The following is a 25,651-nucleotide window of genomic DNA, read 5'->3' as shown; positions in this document are numbered from 1 at the left end:
GGTAACTTCTGATTTTTTTTAAGCACATTGAGAACAAACAACTCTGTGTTTTAATAGGTTCTAAAAACTTAACATGTACTTCCCAATTGTCCCTCCTTCCTGTCTTTTTAAATCGCAGGTTATTACTTAAACTACAGATACATTTTTGTGCATGCTTTCTCTCTCTCTCTCTCACATACTTTCTCGTTTAGGAGAGAGATTTGGATCCATAGTGTTGGTGAGGCTGTTGGGGCTTGTTAAATCCTTGGACTATTACCCCTGTCATCTGCTCTTGCACATGGGCACCCTTGATACCCACAGAGGAGACCTGGAGCCTATCAAGCATGGTTATATGGCTCAGCAGCGGAGGAACAGGGGACATGGAGACCATGAGTTTTCTCCTTATTCCTCCCAGTTGGGGGTGCAGGGCTTGAAGAATTGGATGGATCCTAGAGGTCAACAACTGGTTGCACAACTTATGTTGACAACAGGCATTTTGTTTTTACAACCATGGAGGCCCTCTTTCAGGATGAAGGACTGTTCAGAAGAGACTGAATCTAGCTGATGAAGTCTGGCAAAAGCATCTTTACCAACAGGCTGGCCAAGCTGGTGAGGAGCGCTTTAAACTAGGAACAACGAGGGACTAAGATGACAACCCACAGACAAGTGAGAAAGTGATAGTGGACTGGATTGGCAAATAAAGGGCACAGGGTGATGTGGCCAAGAGAAACCTTGAAAACAACACAGCAGGGCTGAAGGCAGAAGTTGGTTCCATGGACTATGAAGGAAAATGATACTGATTTTTGCCTAGTGTCTAACATTCATGGTGAGTCTTCTTTAGACTCAAGGTTTCAGTAGTAATAGGACAAATATTAGCATCTAACATCTGTAGCAATTTTTGTATATAGTCTTATAGTGAGGAACTATTTTTGACACATTCGTATCTTGATGAAGCGATCCCTGATAAAATGGTCAATGTCCTTCCTTATCTTCACATATTGATAGTAAAGGTAACACTAATCTAGAATGTGTTAAAGCAAAGAAGTGTCCGTACTTTTGTGCCCATGCTTTCATGGATGGAGCTTTTAATCACCTGTGGTGTTTGCTGGCTGCACTTATTTTTCAAATACAACAGAGCAAGTGAGACTGACTGCAGGAAATTATGTCTCTACTCTTGATAGTTACGCTTTCCTGATGACTGTTCTGTGCCGATGACTTAAGTTTCAGTTTCTGAGGTCTTCTACAAAACTATACACTTTTGAAGGGAATAGAGGATTTTGGTTTGGTGGGTTTTTTTGTTGTTTGTTTTTTTTTTTTTAATTTGCTTACATGGGAGTTGAAAGGTGTCATGCTAATGTTTTACAATCATGCAATCTATTTTGTGTCTTTATCATCTCCCTGTAACTAAAAAAAAATTACTTCCATGCCGACTGCATTTCAAAACTCTTACTTGAAAAGAAATCTTTTGAAATTTTGAAAAGGGCAATCATCTGTTGAATATTTTCTAAATGTTACCCTCATAAATCTGGATGCTTGAAAATATTTTCTTTTAAGTGGTGTCTGTGTGTTTATTTACACGGCACATTTACACGACCTGTGATCATTCTGGGAGCACAGAATAATAAGTTTCTTTCAGGGTCATGTATTTAATATCGACTGATGTAAATCAAACAGGGAAGTGGAAAAGCGCCTATCATTCAGTTACAAAGTCCATAATTTTCTGTCTCGGGTGGATAGACAGGAGTATTCATAGAAAGACTTCATGCTGTGTCACTGGTGGTGAGTTCGTGGGGCATCCCCCATAACCAAATGTTAAGTAGCAAACTTTGTTTCTGCTGTTAAAACTGGGACAAGAGGAGAGAGAGGCTGTGTGTTGGATTGGATTTGAGAGCTGGTCTGGTTCAGTTCTCTCCCTCTCTCTCCCCTGATGTTAGGAAGGATTCTTTTTAGCCCTTCTCCCACCCCTTTTTCAGCTCCTTGAGGGGCCAACAAGCATTGGGAGCAGCCCAGCTTGAGGGGATGGTGAAGAGGGAGGACACGGGCCTGGGAATGGGGCAAGGCTGGGGCCATGGTGCGAGTGAGGAACAAAGACATCTGGGTTAAAATACCTTGCTGCTTTTGAAAGACAAAGGTGTCTTTTTCTCAGCAACCCACCACCCCTCAAAAAACCCCAAACCCTCTTTGTACAAGGTTTAAGAAACGTTTGATGATTTTCTCTTAGCACAGTGCAGGAACAAATGCATTGGTCAGTATTGTGGTCAAAATTTCCTTTGAACCTGTGGGTCTTGCAGGTAAATATATTTTAATATCAGACAACTAGGTAAAACTTTACTTAGCTTTGGCCTAGAAATACACTTCACAAAGCTAGAGACTGCCAAATGACCTAAAGCAGTGAAAACAGTCTTCCTTCCAAATCAGTATTTTGGAAAAACTTCCTTCTGAAATTAACTGCTTGGTGTGAAATTTAATTCTTCTTTTAATCCTTGGCAAATAAATGTAAGCATTGGTTTTTAAATGCTGAAAATTACTTGGTGGTTTTTAGGGCATTGAAGTATAATATGAAACATGAAATATAAAGTGTATTTACATAGCAGTTTGTGAGCTTTCTTTCCTCATGAGCTAGAAGCTTGAAAGTGAAAATTAAATTCAAGAAGTTGAAAGTCCATTTTTGGTGTTTCAGGGTGTGTTTCCTACCCATTAAGCTCAAAGGGGATTTGGATTAGTCTAGTATTTCACTGTGAGTAATATAGTGAGAAAGTCCTTTAAAGCTGTCTACCCTTTTTATACTTTTTTTTTTTTTTTCTTGTAGTACCCTCTTAGTACAGAGCTAGCAGTAAAAAGATAGACATTGAGTAAAGCCAGTCTTCAACCACGTATAGAAATGACCCAGACATACATGCTGGCATGTTTACTTTACATGCTGAAAGACTGGTTCTTGCACATGCTGAAATTAAGAATGAAATACCAGGAGGGAAATTCTAGCCTCCCTGCAATCTGGTTTGCTGCTGGGGAACTGGGCGAAGCTAAACTGTTGTTGGGTGCCCAGTTCCTTCTCTGTGTGGTAGTTGTGCTTCAGCTCTTTGTAGCCCACAGTCACATGTGTTCCGCTTGGTTTCTGCAGGCCTGTGGAGTCAACACTTTGTACTGACAAGGGAAGCCTTATGTGTTTCCCCTTACCATAGGTAATGCCGGCTGCAGAATCAGGATGTCTGCTGTGTTGGGTTTTTGTCAAAAATACCTGTCCACTGTCAGCTGGAGTACTGCAGAAGCCAGAAAGTTTTCACAGCTGGTGGCCCAGAAAAGGTGTTTTGTTGCCTGTAAGGTGGCAGACTGGCTTGTTTCTAATAATCTTGAATCATTCTTAGCTTGATGCTTTCACAGTAAGTATTTCCGAGATGCTCTGTAATAACTTTCATTTTGGAATAATTTCACTCAAAATACCTTCTAGGTAATGGAAGGAAGAATGAAGAAAAATATTTAACTGAATATTTGATACTGGTTTTACTCATTTAAGGCACACTTGAGTATCTTCTTGTTCCTGGGCCACTGCAAGTGTCCTTTTCTGTGATGAAGCAGCTTTGGACTTTGCTTCAGGTGTCTGAAAAAAATTTATTTTTTTTAGAACTCTTCCATAAGCAGCAGGCAAATGCATCATCACACAACCAGTGCTTGGTAGGAGTCTGGGAAAGGGCTGTAGTTTCTCCTCTGAGTATCATGACATCATGTAACTTCAGAACTGAGTCATGGTTTGGAATCGTGAAATCTCCCAGACATACTCCTTTGTGACCAGCTATTTCTAGGTTGCCCCCAGGGAAGCGTTTGAAGAGCTTTTTCAGTGCCTTTGCTTTCTTTGCTGTTTAGTGCTGCTTTGTAAAAGTGCACACATGCCGCTGTGCAGCCCAGCACCCTGTGGAAACCCTCGCAGCGTTGCTTTGAGGCAGATTTGTAGTGCTGCTGAGTGCTGTACTGTTCATTACGGTGTGCTCCCCACAGAGAGCTGCCATCTCTTTTACCTCTTTTCTCATCCTGCTGGTAGAAGAGGCAAATCAACTGGTTTACTGCCATAGACCCCTAAGGAGCATTCAGGGCTGAGGATCTCTGATAATTCAGGCAGTGGAGTGTGTTTTGCTTTTTATTCATTACAAACTGCCAAACTCAAACCAGCAATATAAGAAGTGCAATGTACAATGCTGAAAGGCAACTTTTTCATGAAAAAAGCTCAAAATATTTGTAATCCTTTCTCCATGACTAGTGGATTGGTATTTGCACTTTTTGAAATGGTCATAGTTTTGGGGTTTTTTTCCCCTATTAACTATTTTGTATCATTCTCGAACTAGTTGCTAGTTTTTGCATCTCTTGTGCTTTTAGCATAGATTGAGTGAGTATTCAGATGCTTAGAGATGACCTTTTTTTATGTTTTTCTGGTATATCAGATATCTATAGGAATTATTTTCATATTTTTCAATGTGCTAGAATATAGAAATGGTTTCATTAGCAGAAGGAATCAGGATTGCTTTTGTATGCTTTTTTTATTATTACACTTCAGAAAGACCTCCAGTGGTGGCATTTGAAAATTATTACTCTGCTGGGTTTAGACACTGCCATTGTTCAATGTATTTATGAAGCCCTTTAGGAGATGCACTGAGACTTGAGGCTGCAGCATCCACCTTATGTTTATGACTTAAACCACATTCGAGAGTGAATTATTTGTAGTTGTTCAACACGTGGCTAAAATGAGTGCTTAAAGGAAAGTAAATTAGCGAACACTCAGTCTAGATAGGATAAAGGTGATGAATGGACTGTGAAAGCATTAGTATTAGTAGCTGTCACTCTTGAGACTGTTCTGGAAATCTGCTTAAACACCTTTTGTAAAAGAGATTTGCTATTGTGTTTGATGTCAAATGTACTTATTTTTGGGTTTGTTCATTGAGTGTTGTTATGGTTCCTCTTTGATTCATGAGGTCAAGAGCTGCATCCATCAATGTGCCTGCCAGGTAACTGTTTGCAGTGGCACTGTAGAAAAACTGTCTGGGTTCAAAGCAGGCAGTGTGTGTACTTTAATAACTTCAGTTTCAGGTCAAGTGTTCTGGAGGCTGTCAAAACTCTGTGTGTTCCCAAGTGTAGTTTTTGGTCCTTATATTGGTATTCACTGTTCTGTACTGTGTGTGCCACTGCGCTGCTGTTACAGCTGAGGTGGTGGTCGTTGTGCTGCTCTGTGGGACCAGGGTGGGATTTGTAGAGGAAACAAGTCATAGCTCTGTCCATACTTGTTTGAATTTCAGGTGATGCAGGTTTCCTGTGTACGGTTTCAGGATTAATGTGCACAGAGCAAAAGTCATATGACTGGATTCTTGCTTCAAATTGAAAATATTGACCCGTAGTGTATTTTTGTGCCTTAAGTAATTTTGCAAATTCCTTGCTGTTTTATGAGAATTCCTGATTCTGGCAGTGTCTTGGAGTACTTACAGAATAACAGGTCACTCACATAGCTTTTCTTCTCCCTCAGCCCCTATGTATAGGGGACATGAGTTTGGGTTTGTTGGGGTTTTTTTCAGTTCATGGTACTCATGGGAAAACCTTGATTCTTGCACGGGGTTGTCTGTCCTGGTTTTTATTTTTTTGTTTTGTTTTCCAAATGAACTCTGTCATTTTAGCACCTTTCTCCCAAATGTGATTAGCCTTTGTCAGTAGTATGGACACAGCAATGGGATCACTTGCGCTCCCTCCTCAGCATTGGGGGAATCCCTTATGGACTAGTGAAAGCTGACTAGTGGCATACTGTGGATCCATTAGTTGTCTCTATCTGTTATGTTCTGAAGGGAAGAAATTTTAGTTCCGTTATTAAATATGAGAACCCCATTGCGGTCATGAACCTTTTCTGAAAATGAAACAGAATTGCTGTAAAGGCAAGATATCCTGTGTATTAACCCAATTTGTAAGAACGTCAGAAACAGAAGTAGTTTTTAAATGCCTCTCATAAATGGAGGGAGACATATAGCAAAATAGTGTGGAACTGGTAATGGGAAATGTAGCAAATTTTTGAGTTGAAATTCAGTGTTTTGTACTACAACCCCTCAGTATCTTAAGGTTTTAAAAATAGACTGAATGCATTTCTTCAAAGACCCAGATAATGTGTTTGAGCCATCTCTAAACCTTTTTCAAAGGGCCTTTGTCTGCCTTAGGGGTTAGTGATGGGATCCTTTTGTTTGAAACTTCTTTTGAAATCCTCCATCGATGACATTAGCAGCAGTGGGACTGTACTGTTGGAACTGAGAGGAACAGAAAACTGTCCTTGGAAAACTCTAGTCCTTTCTCTTTCCATCACTGTCATTTTTTCCATTCTTTTACCTTAAATAAGATTTTGACATGTGCACAGGAACGTGAGACTAATTACTCCTTATATAGAAGTTACTGAGTAGATGATATTTTGAGTTCCATTTTAGAGACTGAATGTAAAGAATCTGTAGAAGTGAAAATTAAACTGAGAATATGCAGTATACCAGAAAACTGGAGATGATTCTGATTAGCTTGCTGTTTAAAGGAGTTATTTCATTTATCTGAAAATTAATGGGAAAATTTCAATCCTTTTCATGACTGCTGGGGACTGAAGAACTGATATAGGAGTTCCTGGAACATTTGCAAGAGCTTGAAGCTGTGAAGATGAACTCAGCTTCAGTCTGGCATAACCCTATTCTGAATTACAGCAGTAGACTTGCTCAGGGAGTACAGATCAACTGCTATGGCATTGCTAAAATTCACCATTCACATTCTGTGCAAGAAGCCTGGTGCTTGCTAGTATGAATTTCTGTATTATTGGAAAGGGGGTTGGAAAATCTCCGCAATTTAAGAGGAATTAATGGATGATTTCAGGAAGATGCTTGAAGATATTCATTAATGCAGGTCCAAGAGATTTCTGCCCAGCTGCTATTTCATGAGTTCTTGCTGCTAATAAGGGTTGTTCACAACATCTCATCTGTTTGTGTTACGCTCTGCCTGTAAAATTCCTCACAATGGATGTGAGATAAAAACTTTGAGGCTGATAGAGGTCTCTGAAAAGAAAATAACAAGGAATTTCTCCAGCTTTCATGAAAGCAACGCTGTTAGTACTTAATCTGGAGCTGCAGAATACAAAAGCAACAAAGAATATGATCACTGTTAAGAATGACTTACATCCTGTTCTTCCGATTGCAGCAGTATTTGGTATGTAGAGAAACACTCATGCATTTGGTGGACTTAGCAATACATGACCCTCAGTCATGTTACTGTCACATTTTTGAAGGAGCACATATCCATGACTTACAGATTTTTCTTAATTTTTTTTTCCTCTGAAACTCTGTGAAAGTTCAGTTATGTCTGAGAAGAGGCAACACGTACAATGTCCTTAAGGTGTACTAGAACCTGAACATCATACACACATTTTGTGAATATTAAATGAAAGGTAGCCTTGCATGATAGAATTTAGGTGAATATCACTGCTGAGGTGGAAGTTCAGGAATGTTTTGCAGAGTTCTTCAGCCAAGTCTGGAGTTGCGTGATCTACTGCTATGGATACAGTTTAGATTGTCAAGATTGTTATTGCCTACAACAATTTACCCTTTTTCTGTTACTCAGAATGGAGGTTTATTGCAAGTCAGATCTGGTTTTATACACTAGAAACTCTTGTCTGTCTTTTGAGGTGGTGTCTGTTGCTTGTCTTAATTTTGTAAATGTAGCACAGAGAAAGAATCAAGTGTTTTACCGTGCCCCCAATTCTGCTAGGTGCTGTGGACTTAAGTGCAGGGAAGATAACGTGCTATGGATAGGAAGGAATGAACAAATGAGAATGAGAGAAGGAACTGGAGAAATGGCTGTGTGGCCAAAGCCGCAGTTCATGCGCTCATGCTCTGTGTTGTTTTGCTGCAATTAGAACTTCTGATGTCAGTGTGGCACTTTTCTGAAGAAAAAAAAAAAAAAAAGAAAGAAATTTCAGTCTGTTCTCATTTGTGCCATTGGGATGGAGCTAAACATACTAGCTAAGTATGTAAGAAAGCAGAGTAGATTGTATAAGGTAGGAATGACAGCACAGACGAGTCTCTGCTTCACCTTGGATTTATTTAATTCTGTTTAATTTATTTAATTTTAGACATAACAAGCCTTGAGTAATTGGTTTCTGATGAGAAGTTTTGACTTTTCTGTGTGTTTTTGTCATTTGCAAAATGAAGTAATTGAGTAGCAGTCTTATGGTTAAAGGAAAAGAAATAATCCTTTCCTAACTAGTATGCAAAAATGACAAGGTAGTTAAAAAGCTGGCTTGAATGCTCCAGAGTACAACTTTCCATTTCCAAGTCCTATGTTTTCTTGAGGACATAGCTACTGCAGTAGATGTAATATGCTTCACGGCACTTTTCAGCCTGGCCTGGTACTGTGGTGCCTGCAGAATACAGCTCGTTGTAACTCAGCATTTCTTAGCATTTCCCATTAGGTAAAGATCATCTAAATAGGACTGATAGCAGCAAAATACAAACAGCCTTGCTTCTTGCACTAGTGGTGTATATACAGTCAAAGCATGATTTTTGATATTGCTATTCATTTGTTGCAAATACTTTGATAGCTACCTGTTTGTATATTTACCTATCAAAGTTTTAAAATGTTGTGTAACGTGGAGACTGTGGTGCTCACTTGGTGGATAATGAGGAAACAGGTGAACTGAGTCACAAGGCATTGGTGAGCAGCTACAATGGGAAGCTGGGCCAAAAGCGTCTTGTAAAACTGGCAGATTACAATGCAATTTCTAATTTTTATCAGGGCTGAGTGAAGAGCAGCTATAGATGTACATATTCACGTAGACACAGTTGCAGTATATGTGCGCATCTTGTTTTGTAACTACTTTATGAAATGATAGAAATATTTCTGGTCTGTGGCCAGCTGTTACCATGAAGTAGGTTCTGGCATGCTACTTTAGTGTTGCATGGTATTTTGGAACACGAGTGGCCCAATTCATGTAAGAAATGTAACTCCAGTTTGCTTTGATTGTGATCTTGGTGCTCAGTGGTTTCTCTCCCAATGTCAGAACACCTGCAGGATGGGGGACGTTCTCCTCACTTGTTCTGAAGTACAGGTTGGAGGCTCTAGCTCAGAAGAGGGTCTAAGAACATTGAGAAAGCCTGTCTCATGTCAGGAAACTTGACTTGAGTTCCAGTTTATATGCTAATTTGTGGTGATCGAGGAAATGTTTTTTGGGGAGAGTGAGGGAGGATTTTTTTATTTAGGCCTATATAATAATTGTTTCATGCTAAAATCAGGTGTAATCTATAGTTCTTAGGAACCGATGCTGTAAAATAAAACTATTTTGCCCATCACTTCTGAAATCGCACAGAGTCCTTGACCTGAAAGTAAGAGCTAGATAGAATTACATTTACTATGTTATGTACAAAGGACCTTTATTGTATAACCACACACAAGCACTTTATAACTGCAGGTAAAGAATCTCTCCTGGCACAGTGTGAGGGAATGTAGCTTTACTTCTGTTCATTGGTTGGAAGGATAGAGACACTTAGAATTTTTAGGACACTGGAAAACAGAATTAAGCAACTGGCTGAATCTTGTCTTTTAAAATGCTCTTTCATAATGTAACTTGTTTTAGAGGATCTGGATCATTGTTCTTTTCAAGTGATCTTTCTTGTATTGTTTTTGTTAATACAGACATTAAATATGCCGGTAATCATGTGTCGTGTAAATTTTTAGTGCAAATAATAAGGAAATCTTTTTAAAGTTTGCATTTTGTTAAGAAGCCATGCCAAGTAAATTTATATCCAGCCATGCACTGCCATGTTTTAGGCTGATGCCACACAACTTTTCCTGTCAGTATCTCAGAGCTGACATTTGTCAACATCAACATTGTGGCTTATCCAGGGAGCAGAGAGCATAGCTTCTGTGCAGTTCTTCCCAGTGATTTAACTCGAATCAGAATATGTCATGGCTCAGTCTTTCTAATTTCCCTGAGACTGCCAAAAACCATGTTTTTAAAGTAAGGGATGCAGACAGCTTCCTAGTAAGGATTTGGATTGACAACTTGTTTTATAGACACCTCTGAGTATCTGTTGGGTAGTGTTTTGTTGCTGTTGCTCTTAATGCCTTTGCAGCAGGTGTCAGACTTCCAGCTGTTTCCAAAGAGGAACAGCAATCCCTCTCCTCATGCGCCACCAGCTTCACCATATGCTAAATACAATGGAATATATTTGAAAATGGAGCTAACAGGCACTATCTTTGCAAAACCTAGATGAATAGTTCTGATCAGTTCAGCTGTTCCCATCATCTGGGAAAGCCCTGAAACTGGTTTGATCATCTAATTGTATGAATTGTGTGTCATCCATCATGGCACGATTTTTAGTGGCGTTTTGCTTTGGGATTGGCTTATTCTGCTGTAGCAGGTGTCGTCTTTCCTTTTTTTCAGAGTTCAGGGCTGTTCTCCATCTCTTTCTACAAAGATGTAGTTGAGTTGCTTCTCACTATAGAGCAACTAAAATAGGATGGTGAACCTGACCGCAACATGCAGCTTACTGAATCAGTGGCCTCTACATTCAAGTGGCTCTGTAAACCAGTACAGATGCTGTAGACTTTAGTATGTGTCCTACTGGGTGTGTGGAGAGCACCTAACACACTGCAAACTGGGTGGCTCCACAACTTACAAATCATATCTGTGGGGACAAGGCTTAAGTAGTTGTGCTGATGACAAAGTTGTTTACCCAAAGCAAGTTGTCTCCCAGTATAGCCACTGCTGATTTCTGACTGGATCCCTCCATCTTCCCAAGGGACACTAGTTAACCCAAACTGAGGTGAACATCTGCTAAAACTGTCTTGTCTCCTCAGCTTTGAGAGATAGATAGCTGGTGGGTTTTCTGCATGGGATGCTTGGGTTGGTGCCTTGAGGCAGTGCAGAATCCTTTCTTTTCTGCAGGTGTTTCTTCCTCTGAAACAGTTTCTCCTTTCTTTCCTGTTCTCTCTGCTTTCTCTAATTCTTGTCTGCTGCTGGGTGACACCAGTAGGCTCCTAGGTCTGTCTGTCTTTCATTTTTTTCTTAACAAAGCTTACTGTCTTTCTTCAAAGTCTCTTGAGTTCATGTGCCTTAAGTTTGTACTCCTCTGTTCTGTAGGGAGGTTGATAGACTTAACTTACCTGTCATTTTTTATCTTCTATATGGTTGTTAAAAAGGGGAAATAAGAGACCACTTTACGAAGAGACCAGTTTGGAAGTGTGCTATGTTTCTGAGGGCAGAGCTGGTAATTTTCATGGAAAGATTGTATAGCAACATTTTCAAAACCTAAGTCAGAATTTATACATCGTACAAAGGTAATTGCTCCAAAACATCACACAAAGTCTTCTGAATGAGTATGTACTTGAACAGTGATATCTGTCCTTTAAAAAGCATAGGCATACTGCATTTCTTTTTTTTTCTTCCTCAACTCTTAGTCCAGTAATATTTAATATTGCATCAGTCACTTCATATCCATTGCTCAACAGTTGACTGCATGCGAAATTTACTATGTGCATTGCTGCAAGCATGCATGTACATTTCTCTTGAGTATCAAACTAAAATGTTTTGAAAACATCAGTTTGTTTATTTTTTAGTAGCAATGTAAATATTTAAAACTCAGGGTTTCACAGGGTATGCTTTCTTCAGTCTTTTCTAGGTAGGGAGTGAAATGCTTTGACTTTTGGCAATTTAAGTGTTGAAACTGTTGACTTACCTCTGGGCCCTGTCTAACACCAGGTAGCTATTTGGCAGGTTTGTCTCAGAAAGAGAGAAGTACCTGAGCTGGTTGAAGACTTGAAGATGGCTGCTTCTAAGCAATCTCTAGCTCACTTATCTTTGCTCTGTAAGGAGAAATGGAAGATGTCAATAGAAAGAAAAGGAAATATGAGGAGGAAAGGTGGAAACTTACAAGTTTTGACATGGTTTTTAAGATCTATCTCATTTAGATAGGGCTTTTCTAGCCCTCTTCTTATGTCCTCTAGTGAGTTTGAAACAGATTCAAAACCCCCCAAAATCTGTGTTTTCTGAGAGTATTTCCCTTTGATATTTTGCAAAACCACACATATATATAGATATCAAAACCCTCTGTGTTAATGATTCTGTATTCATTAAGAATGTAATGTATGCATAATTAGAGAAATTTGAAGAATGTTTCTATTTGATAATTGTAAAAAAAAAAAACCCTAATCTGAAAAGCTGTTTGTTTTACAGAATGCTGAAGTCAAGGTGGAGGAAGCAGCTAAAGAAAGTCCAAAAGCAGCCAGACTAACACAGCAGTCTTCAGAGGATAATGAAGTATTTGGTGAGTTACTTGGACATCTGGAAAATGTTATTTGATCTGTTAGTTCAGAAAAGAGAATTCCCACAAAATTCTTGTGATCAGCTTAATGTTGGTGTATAGCATTTGAGTGTGGGCCATACAGTTCCACAGAGACCTAGAAAGGTAGAGGAGAGGACCATGAAGAAAACAAATGGGGACCAAAGGTCTAAAATAAATCATCTCTGAAGAAGGACTTGTTGTTGGTTACCACAGAGAAGAAAGACTGAGTGCAAGTGTTCAATAAAATTAAAGATGTATGCAGTAAGAGGGAAAATAAACTTTTCTCAGTCCGTAATGGCTAGGAAAAAGAGTGAATTCTTTAAATAGCAGAAAGAAAGATATGGTTAAATGTTGGGAAGGGGAATCCTAAAACAAATACTAAAATGTGGGGATGCATCATCTGGAAAGTGTGAAGATTCATCATTGTGGGCCTGTAAAAAACAGGTTACACAACAGTCTAAACTGACGTAATGTAGTTCATGTTGTTGCAGACAGATAGACTAGATGACCTTTGAAGATACTTGGAGGCCTAGATTTTAAATAGACTCATTGTGATAGTTTTCTGTGAATCCCCCTCTGCCTATAGGTTTTGCTGGTAGTTTTATTATTTGATCTGAAATCTGTATTTGGCCTTTTCTTCTGCATTAAGATCTGGAAAATAGGCAGGGAAACCTTATAACTTTGTTGATTTTATGCTAGTAGAACTCCAATAAAAAAGCAATAGTCTAACATTAATGCAGGAGGGGTGAGGGCAAGACTGAAAGTTTATCAGTTGGTATAGTATTGTTTCCATGTATTTATTATGTTCTAGAATGGAAGCTCAATGTCTGTGGAAGACATGTGGATTTTATTAAGCCTGACTAGCTTGAAAACTTTTGGATGAGTCAAATATTTTTGAATACAGTAAAGATTATTTTTTTATTTTAAGGTACAAAAGGAATGGAGCATGAATAATTAAATCCTTCTTACTATATGTGGAAACAATGCTTGTGATCATTTAAACTAGTTTGGTTTCAAATCAGCTTTCCTCAATGAGATAGTGTAGTGTGATTGGCACGTGAACCTGAATTCCTGGTGTGTATGATTCCAACACTGATCATATAATGCCAGTGTCTCAAGAATCCACAAGTGGACTTAAGAACTAGGTTTCAATTTCATTAATTCAGTAGTGAAGCTGTTACCTAATTTGCTCTACGACTGCTCCACTGGTTATTTGCATAGATCCAGTAGATCCAGTGTTACTGTTTATAGAGCCCCACAGCACTGTGTAATGTGCAGCTCAAAGCGTGTAATTTCCCAGTTCAGATCTCTGGTTTTCTTTCTGTGAGAAGGATGTAGACAGCAAAGCAAGGAGACCTCTGTCTGCCTCTTTCTACCAGAGAAATCTCAGGCTTTAAAACCTTCTCTGGTCTGATCCCTAGCCCCATGTACCAGTGAGCTAAACCAGTAGTCAAGCCTGTGGTCCGTATGGGGACTGGGAACTTAAAAATGGGAATTAAAACCACTGAAGTTCACTGTTGGTAGGCTTATAATCACCATCCTGTGATCCATACCCTCACTATAAATTCTTGTACTCATTTAAGAAGGTTGACATGCAGTGTACTGCATGTTCTTTAAAGCTAATGATTTACTAACAGATTGCTAAATATTTCCATGTTCCAAATCTGTAACTGAACTGCTTATCTAAGGTAAGCCAATGATCAGCCTTTGATAACTTGATGTTACAAGGAGGAAAATTTCTTTCCAACTCAAAACCACTCAGACTATAGGGTCTTAAATCAACCCTTTTACCACTTTACAAATGAAAGTCTGGTTTGTTTGTTGTTTTTAAGATCAGGTCAAAATGGGGTGGGAAAAAAAAAGGAAACATGGTGTAAATGGAGTCTGTAATCTTCTTTTTCACCCTGGTCAAGTGAGGAAATCAAAGTGGATTGAAGGTGCAAATGAAACCACCTTAGTGTGAGACTCCCTGAGAGTCGGGGAGAAAATTTTGGCAGATAACAAATTTCATGGCTCTGAGAATGATGCTGTTGTAGGTACTTGCCTTTCCCTGCAGTTGTGGGCAATTTCTTAAGATGCTCAAATCCATCTTATAGGGGATAAATAGTAAGCTTGAAACAGTTTTCCCTAGGTGAGTTATTTGCTGTCCTGTGACTTCAGTGATTAGATTACAGACCCTGCTCAGTTATTCTCCCTCTGGGCTGATCTATTTCAAGCTATCCCTCATTTCTTTCTTTTTTCTTTTTCCCCAGTGATGCTAGTTATAATGAGCGCACCATCAGTTGGTTAATTTATAGCTTCAGCTTTGACTGGAATCCCTCTTCTGAGTAATTCTAAATAGCCTCCAGTCTCTTTGAGTGGGTACAGCGCAGTGTTCCCTTTTCACATAGATCGCTGTCTTCTGTGCCTTATTTACTTATTTTTCAGGAACATCACTGTCCCCAGCTTTCTCTGGACAATGCCACCCCCTACAGAAAGGTTAGCGCAGGCACCAGAGAAGTCAGTTCCTGCCCGATGCGGCCACTGAGCCCTCTCCAGAAACGGGGGCAGCAACCCTTGACTGCTGCCTGCCTGTTCTGTCTTGGTGCTGGGTGTGCAGCAGGCACTCGGAGGGGTGGTGTCCCCCTGCATGCACCGGCTGTCCCTCTTCGCTGAGCCACCCGGTGGCAGCAACTGCCAGTCCCTGGCAGCCACCGGAGTGCCTGGGTTGTCAGGTCAAAGGCTCTTGAGCAAAGGAGACAGAAATATCTTCCTTTGCTCTTGTGCCCCGCCCCCTCTCCAAGGTCAGTATTGTCTTGGACCAGGTGACAATATGATTTTTCAGGAAAAGGGAACTTTCTGTGCTGTGGACAGATTGGAATAGATGCGATTGCTAGAGATTGTTATACAGAAGGTATCGGAGGGAGCTGCGACATTTGAATACAGCAGTATTTCCTTTGGAAATGTGGTTTCTGCAGTCTCTATTGGTGGGGTACAGTTTTGGAGGCAAGCACATTGTTATTGATTGAAAATGTTGCGGTGCTAAGGAACCAAGTATGGTTACCTCTTTCAAGTCTGCTAGACCCAATAGCATTCTTTGTAGATACAAGCAAGGATTGATCCACTACTGTGGAGAGCCACTTGTGAGCGAACATGAATGTCAGCTTTCTTCTTCTACTTCCTCTTCTTCATATGGGTTGAATTTGGGAGTTAACATTCTGGAGGTTTTTTTAAATTTCTCTTTAATATTTATTTTTATACTGGGGTATAGCTGAAATGTCCTTACCAATGATAAAGCTGCATTGTACCAGCTGCTTTACAAAACATACAAACAAGTCAGGTATGTCTTGTGTTTCAGAGAGCAAATTCTCAAAGGCGATGAACTTTTTATACGAGAGGATAGAGTGGAGAAATGGAGCATAAGGGTAAGGATATGGGAAAGAAAGGAAATCTAGTCTGCACAGTAATGGCATTTGTAACTGAAATTCTGAATTAACAAGAGTTAGTTTTGTTTGTCCTTTGAAAGGATTTTCTTGTGACACCCAACAGAGTTCTGTTGTCTGATATATACTGAATATGCATCTGTGATGTGCAACTAGAATGTCTTGCTTGCTACAAACTTCTGTTGAACTTGCACGTAGTCAACATGGTCTCTGTTGCAACCAGTATGTATTCAGAAAAGGATCGTGAATGACATCTCAGTCCAAGCAAGAGAAGAAAATTGCCGGGTAGAGTGCTATGCGTTTGAAGAAATGCATCAGAAGCTGACTTCCAGAGGTTATTTTCAGAAGTCTATTAGATCCACTAGTACTCTACAACTGTGAGGTGGAAACATGGGAGCAAACTGTCTGTCGTTTTGACTGCTGGGAGGATTGGACCTTCCTCTGGTACAATCCCATATTGCATTAACTTGGAAAAGGACATAGGCAGATTTTTATTGATACTTTTTTTCCATAGGGTTGAACTAACGTAAAATTACAAGTAAGGAAAAATTCTCCATGGGGGAACTGTAGTATGTTGACAGAGTATTTCCCTTTCTGATAGGAGTGAATAGTCAAAGTGTACTAACTTTCCAAGATACAGTAAGTCTTGGTCTTCTCAAACAGGAAAGTTTTATTCCTATCTAGCAGATCAGGTCTGAAATTGTATCTGTGGATGTGGCCATGATTCTCCATGGCTTGGTGCTTTCCAGTCATTCGTGCTGGGACTGGAGTTGTATTGTGGAGCATCCGTTTTGGGTGGTGGTGGTGTTTGGGTTTGATGGTTTTTCTTGTGTGTTTTGTTTTTATGAAAAAGGTGAAATTAACTCTCTTTTTTCCTCTAAAAGAAAAGATCAGAATTACAGAGCTATACATCTTTTTTCTTCCCCCTTCACTTAGGCAAGAGGTGAGCCAGCTGTGTTCCGAGCATGGCAAAGTGACACTAAATGCAGCTCTGTCTGTCATTATGCCATTCTAATTGCAGTACTGGGTACATCCTGAGGTATCTTTTTGTATGCAGCACTTAGAGATATAGCTAGAAACTGTACATTCAGCACAATTCCACGGCAACCCTGACTCACCCTGATTCAGTGCTTATGCTGACGCCTGCTGCTGTGCCCTACGCAGAATGCCCTGTGGATAGTTGTATAACCTCATGCAGGCTGAAGAACTTCTGTCTCCACGAGATTTCCATCTGTAATGGTTTGACCGATGTAGTCACGCTCACCATTAGCCTCCCTTAACATGGGAGGACAAGGGTAGCCACAGTTGTAGGAATTTTTTGGATGCTGTGTATCAGCTACCAGTTTGGGGTGGGTTTTTTTGTCCAGTTGGGGATTTAATGATGGTATATAAAGCCCATTCTCCTGAAATAATAGATAGTATCAATCTAGTGCAAATTAACATGTGGTCGTACAGAATATATTTACAAGGTGGGAATGTATATGATTGTGTGTTATATTTGCATGGATTTCACTCTTTTTCTTGTATACATTTTTGCTTTTTGATCCTTGTTTAAAAATGAGCGAGGGCAGAATGCAAAAAGGAGGAAGCTGGAAGGCACTTAGCAGCTCTGGGCTGCACAATGCCTTTATCAGGAGGTGATGTGGTCCTGTCAGGAGCTTGCTAAAAGCTGAGGGTTATTGTAGTTCAGTGACCTTACTGGGAAGCTTCTCTCTTCGTAAACACAATCAATTGTGGGACACAAACTATGACTTTAATGCAAAATAATGGCAAGCTTACACACACAAAAAAAATCAATCTAGTGAGAAAGCAAATTGTCCTAAAATAGGTTATTACAACGATGCGGTTATTCCCTCTTGCATGAGAGGTAAATGGGGGAATTTAGTCTCCTGTAGTTTTTCATTATAAGCTAAGTAATTATTCTCTTTTTCCAACTGTCCACATATTTCCACTTTCCTTCACCAGCTCTTTCCTTTTCCCAATTTCTTGCAAGACTTTGCCTGTCTGCTTCCATCCAGAGATCACTGATTTATCAAAATTACAAGAGAAAATCTGGATTAACTTTCTGAGATAGAAAGAATAGGTTTACATTTTATTTAAAAAGTTTGGCATTTTTTGTGCAGTTGTTGGATCTCAGAGGTGCTGCTCACAGCTTTGTCTTTTCAGTGTGTTTATGTCCATCTAAAGCTTCCTGCCCACCCCAGAAAAGAACTGAAACTCTGTTCTTGCAAGATCTTATGCATCATACAATGCTTTTTGCAAACTATGTGTAGTTTGTATGTGGACAAGAGAAACTGAAGACTAGAGAACTGCTGTGGTGGAAAGAGACCCACGGGATTTCAGAGGCAGCAGTAGGCCAGCTGGTGGGATTTTTTGTTATTTTAGGTTTTGAAGCTTTTTCTAAAGTATAGATACTTGTATATGTTACGTTAATTCTGTGGTTGATTTGGTTATGGCTCATTTTAATGGATTTTCTTTTTTTAACAATAGCATTCAAATGTGTTTGTTTTTCTGGCAGCCATCTGATGCTTTAAACAGTAACAGTAGCTCTTGGACATTTAACTAGTTAATATGCCATTATAATTAAGGTACTGCTCTACAGTAGCATCTAAACCTTTAAGATTACTTTTAGCATGGCACTAATGTTTGCCACAAAATTAGTGCACAGTGTGCTTAAGGGTTTTTAACGAGTCTGATCTGTTATGATTTTTCTCATCTGTACCATATTCAAGCTACATGCATAACAGAGGTTTGGAGTTGTCTTCTTTCATAGGGGCTGGAGTTGTTAACTAGATTAGTTAGCATACACATGGACCTGAGCCAGTGATGCCTGTTGTATTTTCAGCAGTGCAGGGCTGGTGGGCTGTGCTCACTGTAATTAATCAGCATAATAGCAGTATAATAAATTACTTGTTCATTATTTTAATGCTTGCTATACAGTGTACAGTATGTGCTGCTTCCCCGCCCCCCCTTGTTTATTCAGTAAGAGTGAGTCTGTTTGCGAGATGGGGGGAAGCACAATAGGCATTTACCATCCTATTGTTATCCAGAGCACACATTGTAGCTGATTGTAAAAGTGAGGATGGTTAAGGGTGGTCTAACATCACATGTTGCTGGGTGGTGATATGAGGCCTTTGGCTAATTAGCTGGCTATGAAAACAAGTTACTCCTTTCCTAGTGTATTTTGTTGTCTTTGTTCTGTTAGCAGGCTGTGGCCCAAGGGAGTATTCTGTTTGCACAGAAGAAATGATGCCAAAACGGCACAGAGTAACTGCTCAGAGACAAATTTTGTCTTTAAGCAGCAAAGGTATTTATTTTGTGCAACGTTGGGGAGCCTAGACAATTGCACCGGACAAACTAGCTCCGAAGTTTTCAGTGAAAAGTCAGGTAATTTATACATTTTTTGTGAGAGGTTACACAACATCTTTACATACATATTCATTTGATTTCAACACCTAATCATTCTATTCATAATAGGTGGGATCTAGGTGGAGTAAACCTTTCAACTTTCTTTGTTCAACGATTTCCTGATTCATGGTCTCCTCTCCTTCAGGTGCCCACCTTATCTTTTCTAATTATTCAGAGTACATTCCTTTCTCATTGGACCAAACTCATCCTGACTAATGTTTTTAAGACCTTGCTCTGTTTCAGAAACAGAGTCCTTAGTGTTCTCTGCCACTGATCCTTATGTACCATCCAGTTTGGTTAAGGCAAGATTTTATATGTAAATGAATTAAAAGTGCTTCTGAAAGATCTTTATTTGGGGGAAAGTAGCTGGGATGTTGCTGTTGTCCCATTTCCAGTTTTGTTGAGGCTGAATAAATGCTCAGTTCTGGTTTGAGTGAAATAAGAAGTGAAATAGTCCTCCATGAGCCAACCACTCCTCTGTTGTGTTAGCTGAAACAGCTGTTGCCATTAAAGTTTCATTACAATATGACTCACATTTTAATGCAATGGCTAGAAGAGAGCCAGAATAAATTTTTGTACAATCTATTAGGACATGGAAACACCAGCTGAGATTGATAATCCTTTTTGTATTAAATAAAATAAGAAAGTGACCTACTTTGACTTACTGCATAATAATAACTACAGAATTTCATTGGGTAATTCCTGGATCAAATCCATAATACTTCATTTAAGCCAGAATAATGTCCTGTTGCAAAAATTGTATAAACCCAATGGATTCTCCTCAGGCTTTCAGTGGTTGGTTGTCCTGGTTAAAAAGAGGCACTTTACTGATGGTCTAGCCCCCCTAATTACCTGTCCTCCTGCGACTGGGCTCCATTACGCTGCCAGCACATCTCATGAGAGAGAGATCCTAACCCAGATAATTTTCTTATCTGAATGCAGAAGATAGAAACCAGGGGGAAAGGGTATACAGAGGTAAACATCTTGCCCTCATAAGCACAATAGGTCAGTGTGAAGTTGGTGCTTCCTATCCAGTGTGCTGCTGATGGGGTGAAATTTCAGTTCCTTGACAAGGTCAGATGGGCCTATTAAACTCCGGCTTCGATTTTTTAGTGGTACTTTCCACTCACACCCCTATTTAAGCCTTGTTCTTTGGCGATATCGTAATTAGCTCTATTGACTTCAGCCAAACTGTAAAGATCATGAGTTGAGCTTAAAAATAAAAAATCCATCAACCTGTCCTTCCAGTATTAAAGGGGTGGACTGGACTATGAAAAATGGTGTGGGTTTTCTTATCTTCAAGCTGTTGCCTGAAGAGTGTGGAAGGGTGGCAAGAGATGCATTGTGGCTGCATCCTCTTGTCCAGCAGCAGTTCTTTATGGAAGTACCAGACTTGGTATGTTACGGGTAGAGCTCTGGAAGGGAAAGCCAAGCACCAATAAGCCCACTGTGAAAGGGTGAGAATGAATGACAGCATATTGTAAACACCATACACAAGCTGTTTTGGTGGTGACCCTGACAAAATATTTTTATTTCTATGCTGAGTTAATCTAAATTGTGCTTCAGCCTAATGTCTGACACTTGCAATTGTGTCCGCAAGACTGAAAATGAATCTAATGATAGTGGAAAGTGAAAGCAAGGAGGAATGCAGAGCTTTTGAGTGAATTAAAATTTGCAGGACTTGGCATCTGTCAGCTTCCCCTGGGTTCTCCCATCTCTGTACCCTGGAGCTCTGTGAAACTGCATGGCTCCAGTACCATGCCAGGCAGCAAATCCAACCCTCACTTGAAGCTATGGCTTTCTGTTACACATTTGTTCAAGAAGACTGACTGTGGTTTGGCTTAACTCCTTCAAATGCAGCTTGGCAGCTCTCGTGCAATAGCTTAGTTTTATGGGCGTGACAGTGTCCCTTTAAGTGCTGACAAGGAGGCACAGAGCAGAAATTCACATCTGAGGTATCTATTTTTGATGAGGAAAATAGAAGTGAAAAGGACTAGTATTTACTGGTGTGCACACACTGGTACTTGTACAGAAACATCCTGGTGGCGACAAGACTGCAGTCGCTTACAAGCCTTGCGAGGAGCAGAGAACAGCCATGATAATGCTGCTCTTTATTTCCAGTGCTGTTCAGAGCAGGCTCTCTCTCTAGAGCCTTCCCTATGCTTCCCTTCTCTGTTGCCAATGAAAAGCTTGGCTTTCTTTAGGCCTTTTAAATATTTCCACTTAATTAGAAAGAACCATTTTTCTACTGGATACAAAGTATCTCCATCAAAATGGAATTTTAAGTTAGTCTGAGTGTTTTGTGGTAGCTATCATCCAATGTGATTTCCCCCCCCCCCCCCCTTTTTTTTTTTTACTGTAGCATCTTAATATTTCTGTTGCTGTTGTGCATGATACTAACCATGGAAAACTTAAAAACGTTGCTAATAGTGCTGATGAGGAGGACTGCAGCAGAAACCAGCACTTCAAAGACTAAAGTCAGTTGTTTAAACAAACACGTATATGGATGCTATTGCAAAAAGTACTCCTGAATCCCTGTTTATCTCAAGTGACTTCATTAGAAACTGGCTAGAGATAAAAGAAATTCACAAGAGTTCTCATTTCTGTTCTGAAAGATCTGTAATAGCATTTTCTTTTTAACCTTTGCTTGCGGAAAAAGTGATAGGTTTTGGACACCTAACTAAGCCACCACGCAACGTTACCATAAATAGACTTTGTTTCACTGAACTCAGCGGAGACAAAATAAAAAAATTGATGCTTCTAAAATAGGTACTTAACATTTGAGAAAGTATTCCTTCCTTGAAATAAGTGGGCTTCCTTGAATGTTTATCAGGATGTGCTGACTCTGTTTGCCTTGATTTACCTAGGCAGGACCTCCTGGTTTTCCAGCACAGTAACTCTACTGGTTTCAACAGAGCTATGCAGTGGTTATGCCTGAGTTCCTACCAAGGAAGATCCTGATCTTAGGTCCATGGTAACGTGAAGTTCTTGGCTTGACTAGCAGGCTTGAGGAAGCCATCTTTCACATCAAACATTCTGCATGCCACTGAGGCGGCTTCAGGCAGAAAGACATTGCCATTTTCTTGTCTGCAGGTGTCTTGCAATACAAAGTCAAATGGGAGAGGTAGAGAATTTTATTCTTGAATCGGAAGGCTAAGTTTTAAATGCAGTTCTGATATTTACTGTCATGAGTGAACTGAATTTTTTGCAAAGCCTTTTCAAGCAAGATTGGTTCTAGTCATGGTAAGTTTTTGCTGCTTCCCCTATTCATCAGGTCTAAAATGTTCCATTATTTCATTTTTGTAAGGTAAGGTTATGGTGTGAGCAGGAATTTACTACATCAGCAGCATTGTTCTGTTACCTTTTACTTTCTTTCAGGCTGTCCTTTGCTTTGTGTGTCATATTCCATCTTGTATATAAACTGGACATCCTTAAAATGACCACAAGATCCTCTTGTTTTGTCTCCAGATTTTATTGCTATGCTATCACATTCCTTCTGCACTCGTAAATACAGGAAAACTATTATAAAATAGGATGAAATGGAAAAGTTAAGACAGTGTGGACAGCAGTTATACAACAATACTAATTTAATTCTGAATCCCCTACTCAACATGAAATATAAATTCTGAAAGTTTACTTATTTCAGTTGATTTGCCAAAATTTCTTGCAATAATTTTACTGTTGTTTTAAAAATACTTAAGTCTGATATGAAGATTTGAAAGAAAATCTGTTTCAAGATCTATGCTGAAATAAAACCCTCAACCAGAAACTGTCAAGACCCCTGAATAAGAAAAGCTTCCATCTTATTTTTCCACCAAATTACTGTGCCCTTGCTATGAGGAATCAGTGCTGGCCAACATCACTGTGAACTGCACAGCCTACAAAGGAGCAATGATAAATGGAACTAAACAGAGGAATTTCCCTAGACTTCAGCAGAAATGGGAATATGCTTTAACACTTTAAAATACTGTGCAGATTTTGACACAGTTATTTTGGTGGAACTTGGCTTAAAGGGAGAATCAGAAGATTGGGCAAAGTAACTGTTTTGCCCTTCTCCCTCTGTGATAAATCCCCCTGGGCTCCAGCAGAGAGGTGTTATCTCTGTTTCCATATGCCAGCAACAATAAATCTGGCTTCTATTTCAAAATCGTGCTCACCTGATTGTAGCAATTTGTGTTTAGTGGCCTCTTTTCAGAATGTGGATTGGAGCAATCAGTGGGATTAAATCTAATTAATTGAATTTTCTGAAAGTGAGAAGCCCAGGAGGTGAGACTTTTAAATGCATGCATGCTTGGGAATTTTCTTTTTCCTTTTTAACTGCTCTAATTATTTTTATGGTGCGCATGATTTTTCTTCCTCTATTACTGAAGTACCATAATCCAAATGCAGACTAATTCCTAGCATTATTTCAGGTATTATTTATGCTGTAGAAGCACCTAGTTGAGGACTAGGACCTCACTAAGACTACTGATTTATAAACGTAATGGGAAGATCGTAAGAAAGTTGCTCTGCACCCATTACAGCTGATTCCCGTTTCTCAGAGTAAGTACCTTCTCTGCCAGTCAGGCTACATTTGCACCAAGCGGTTTGTTGCGCTCTAACTGCAGTACAAGAATCAAATTGCTCTAGTTTTTGCAGAGGAACTCCAGTTTCCTGATAAAGCCTGTTGTGCTTGGGAAGATTCAGTGGCAGAATCACAACAGCATAATTACTCTGTTTAGAAGTGTGCTTCATTAGCACCCTCTCTACATGCCATTTCTGCTCCGGACAGAGTTACAGTTGCAGTGTCCTACCTGTACCGATATAGCTCTGCTAGGGACTGCTCCTTGAAGGCAAACTTTTCAATTATTTCTTTTTCCAGCCCTTCTCATCAACAATCTTTTTATATTGACTGGTAATTTTTCTTTCAATTCTAAATAAGTGACGGGGAAAATGTCTTTCTAGTTTCTAAGTTACACTTTTCCCACTTGTGTTATTGGTGCTTTTGTTTAACTTACATGCTGATTACAAATGTCTCCTGCAGCAAAAATATGAGGCCTTTTCTAGTGTATTTTCTTAGTTCTCATGTAAAAGGACCCTTTTTACTTCTACCTAAAGTTAAGGTACCTAATATAGGATTTCTGAGTCTGACTGTTCTTGCAAATTATTTTCAAGAATCCAGTAAAAAGAAAATAAGAAAGCAGGCGGAACTGCCCTTTCAAGAAAACAGAAGTGAATGTCTTGAAATCAGCGTGTTACTCAAAATCACACGCTGCTTTGGCTAGTCATTCTGACTCCCGACCTCTTTGTAATAATCACTACTGACATATACAAATATTTGATTTTTCTAGTCGACTCCCTGTGTTTTTCAGGTATCATAATCATGCTCTTTATCAGGAGTGAAGTGTGGGAAAAGGCTGAATATAAGCCACTTGGAGATAGGGAGCTATTTAAAATTGGGGCATTTTCTCCATCATCTATGTTAGTCTGCTTATGTTGACATAGTTGTGATGCAGCACTGCAACATAAAGACTTGCCTTTTAAGGGCCAGATTCATAATTCAAATATTCTGATTTGAATAAAAATATAATCCCTTTAACAGATTTCTTTTAATTGAGGAAGTATGACAACATTTGATCCTTATAGCAGTTTTATTTAGATGTTTTATTTGTTGTTTTAATTAGAGAATAAAAAGGGGGTTGATTTGGAGGTTCTCAGTCAGAATGTTTGAAAGGTGGCATTTTTTTGACCTGTAATGTTAAAAGAAAAAACATCTGTGCCAAATAATGATATTTTCATCTGAGTGAAATATCCTACTATTTCTTGGTTGTAGAACTTCTAATGAGGTCACATCTTTCTGAAAATTGCAGTTTATTTGCATGAAGTGTAGGTTTTCAGAATCATTCAGACCTACTTAAAATTTCATGGTTACAATAGTGCATTTATTTTAAGGGTATTATTTATACACTAAAATAAGGAATCATGCTAGTAAGCCATGTTTTCCAAGGGGGCAGGGAGACTACAACCCTGATTGGGGGGAGGAATTTAATAAGGCATATTTATAGCTTTTGTGTGCTGTACATGCATCTGTCTAATTCCTAGTGGGGTCTAGGCTAGTTTGTGTGTTAATTCAGAGGACATTAATATGCACACAGCGGAGATGCATAAGCAATTTCCTTGTCTTTCTCAAGTGTAAGTTGAAAGTACATCAGTCTTCTGTAGATTTTAACATAAAGCATGAGTTCTTGCCTATTTGCTGCTTGGGCTAGGGATGGCATGAATCAGAGGTGTGGGGGGTTTTTTTATTTTTTTATATATATATGGGTAAGAGGCTTGGAATTTCATTTTTGAGATTATTGGTAAATTTAATGTTTTCAACAAAACAATTCAAGAATCATTAAAATGTATCACAAAACTATCTTAGGGACTTGAATGGAATATTGTAAAAGAAATTCTAAAAGGTCAGAAATAAAAATACACATTCTTAGGAGATGGTAAAACAGGACAGCATGGAATAACCTTGTTCTTTGC

At 39.3% G+C, this 25,651-nt stretch overlaps 1 protein-coding gene across 5 annotated transcripts in view; it reads left to right on the top strand.

Annotated features, from left to right (window-relative positions):
• Positions 1–25,651, top strand: part of MBP (myelin basic protein) — a 122,634-nt gene that overhangs the window by 47,147 nt on the left and 49,836 nt on the right. For all 5 annotated transcript variants that reach the window (XM_080378532.1, XM_080378533.1, XM_080378535.1 and 2 more), the window contains exon 3: positions 12,203–12,293. In XM_080378532.1, the coding sequence (XP_080234658.1) occupies positions 12,203–12,293 (91 nt within the window). The remainder of the gene's footprint in view (positions 1–12,202; positions 12,294–25,651) is intronic.

The sequence above is a fragment of the Falco punctatus genome (assembly GCF_963210335.1).
Source record: "Falco punctatus genome assembly, chromosome: 3".
NCBI classification, from domain to species: domain Eukaryota; kingdom Metazoa; phylum Chordata; class Aves; order Falconiformes; family Falconidae; genus Falco; species Falco punctatus.
This window is presented reverse-complemented; position numbering and strand designations above follow the sequence as displayed.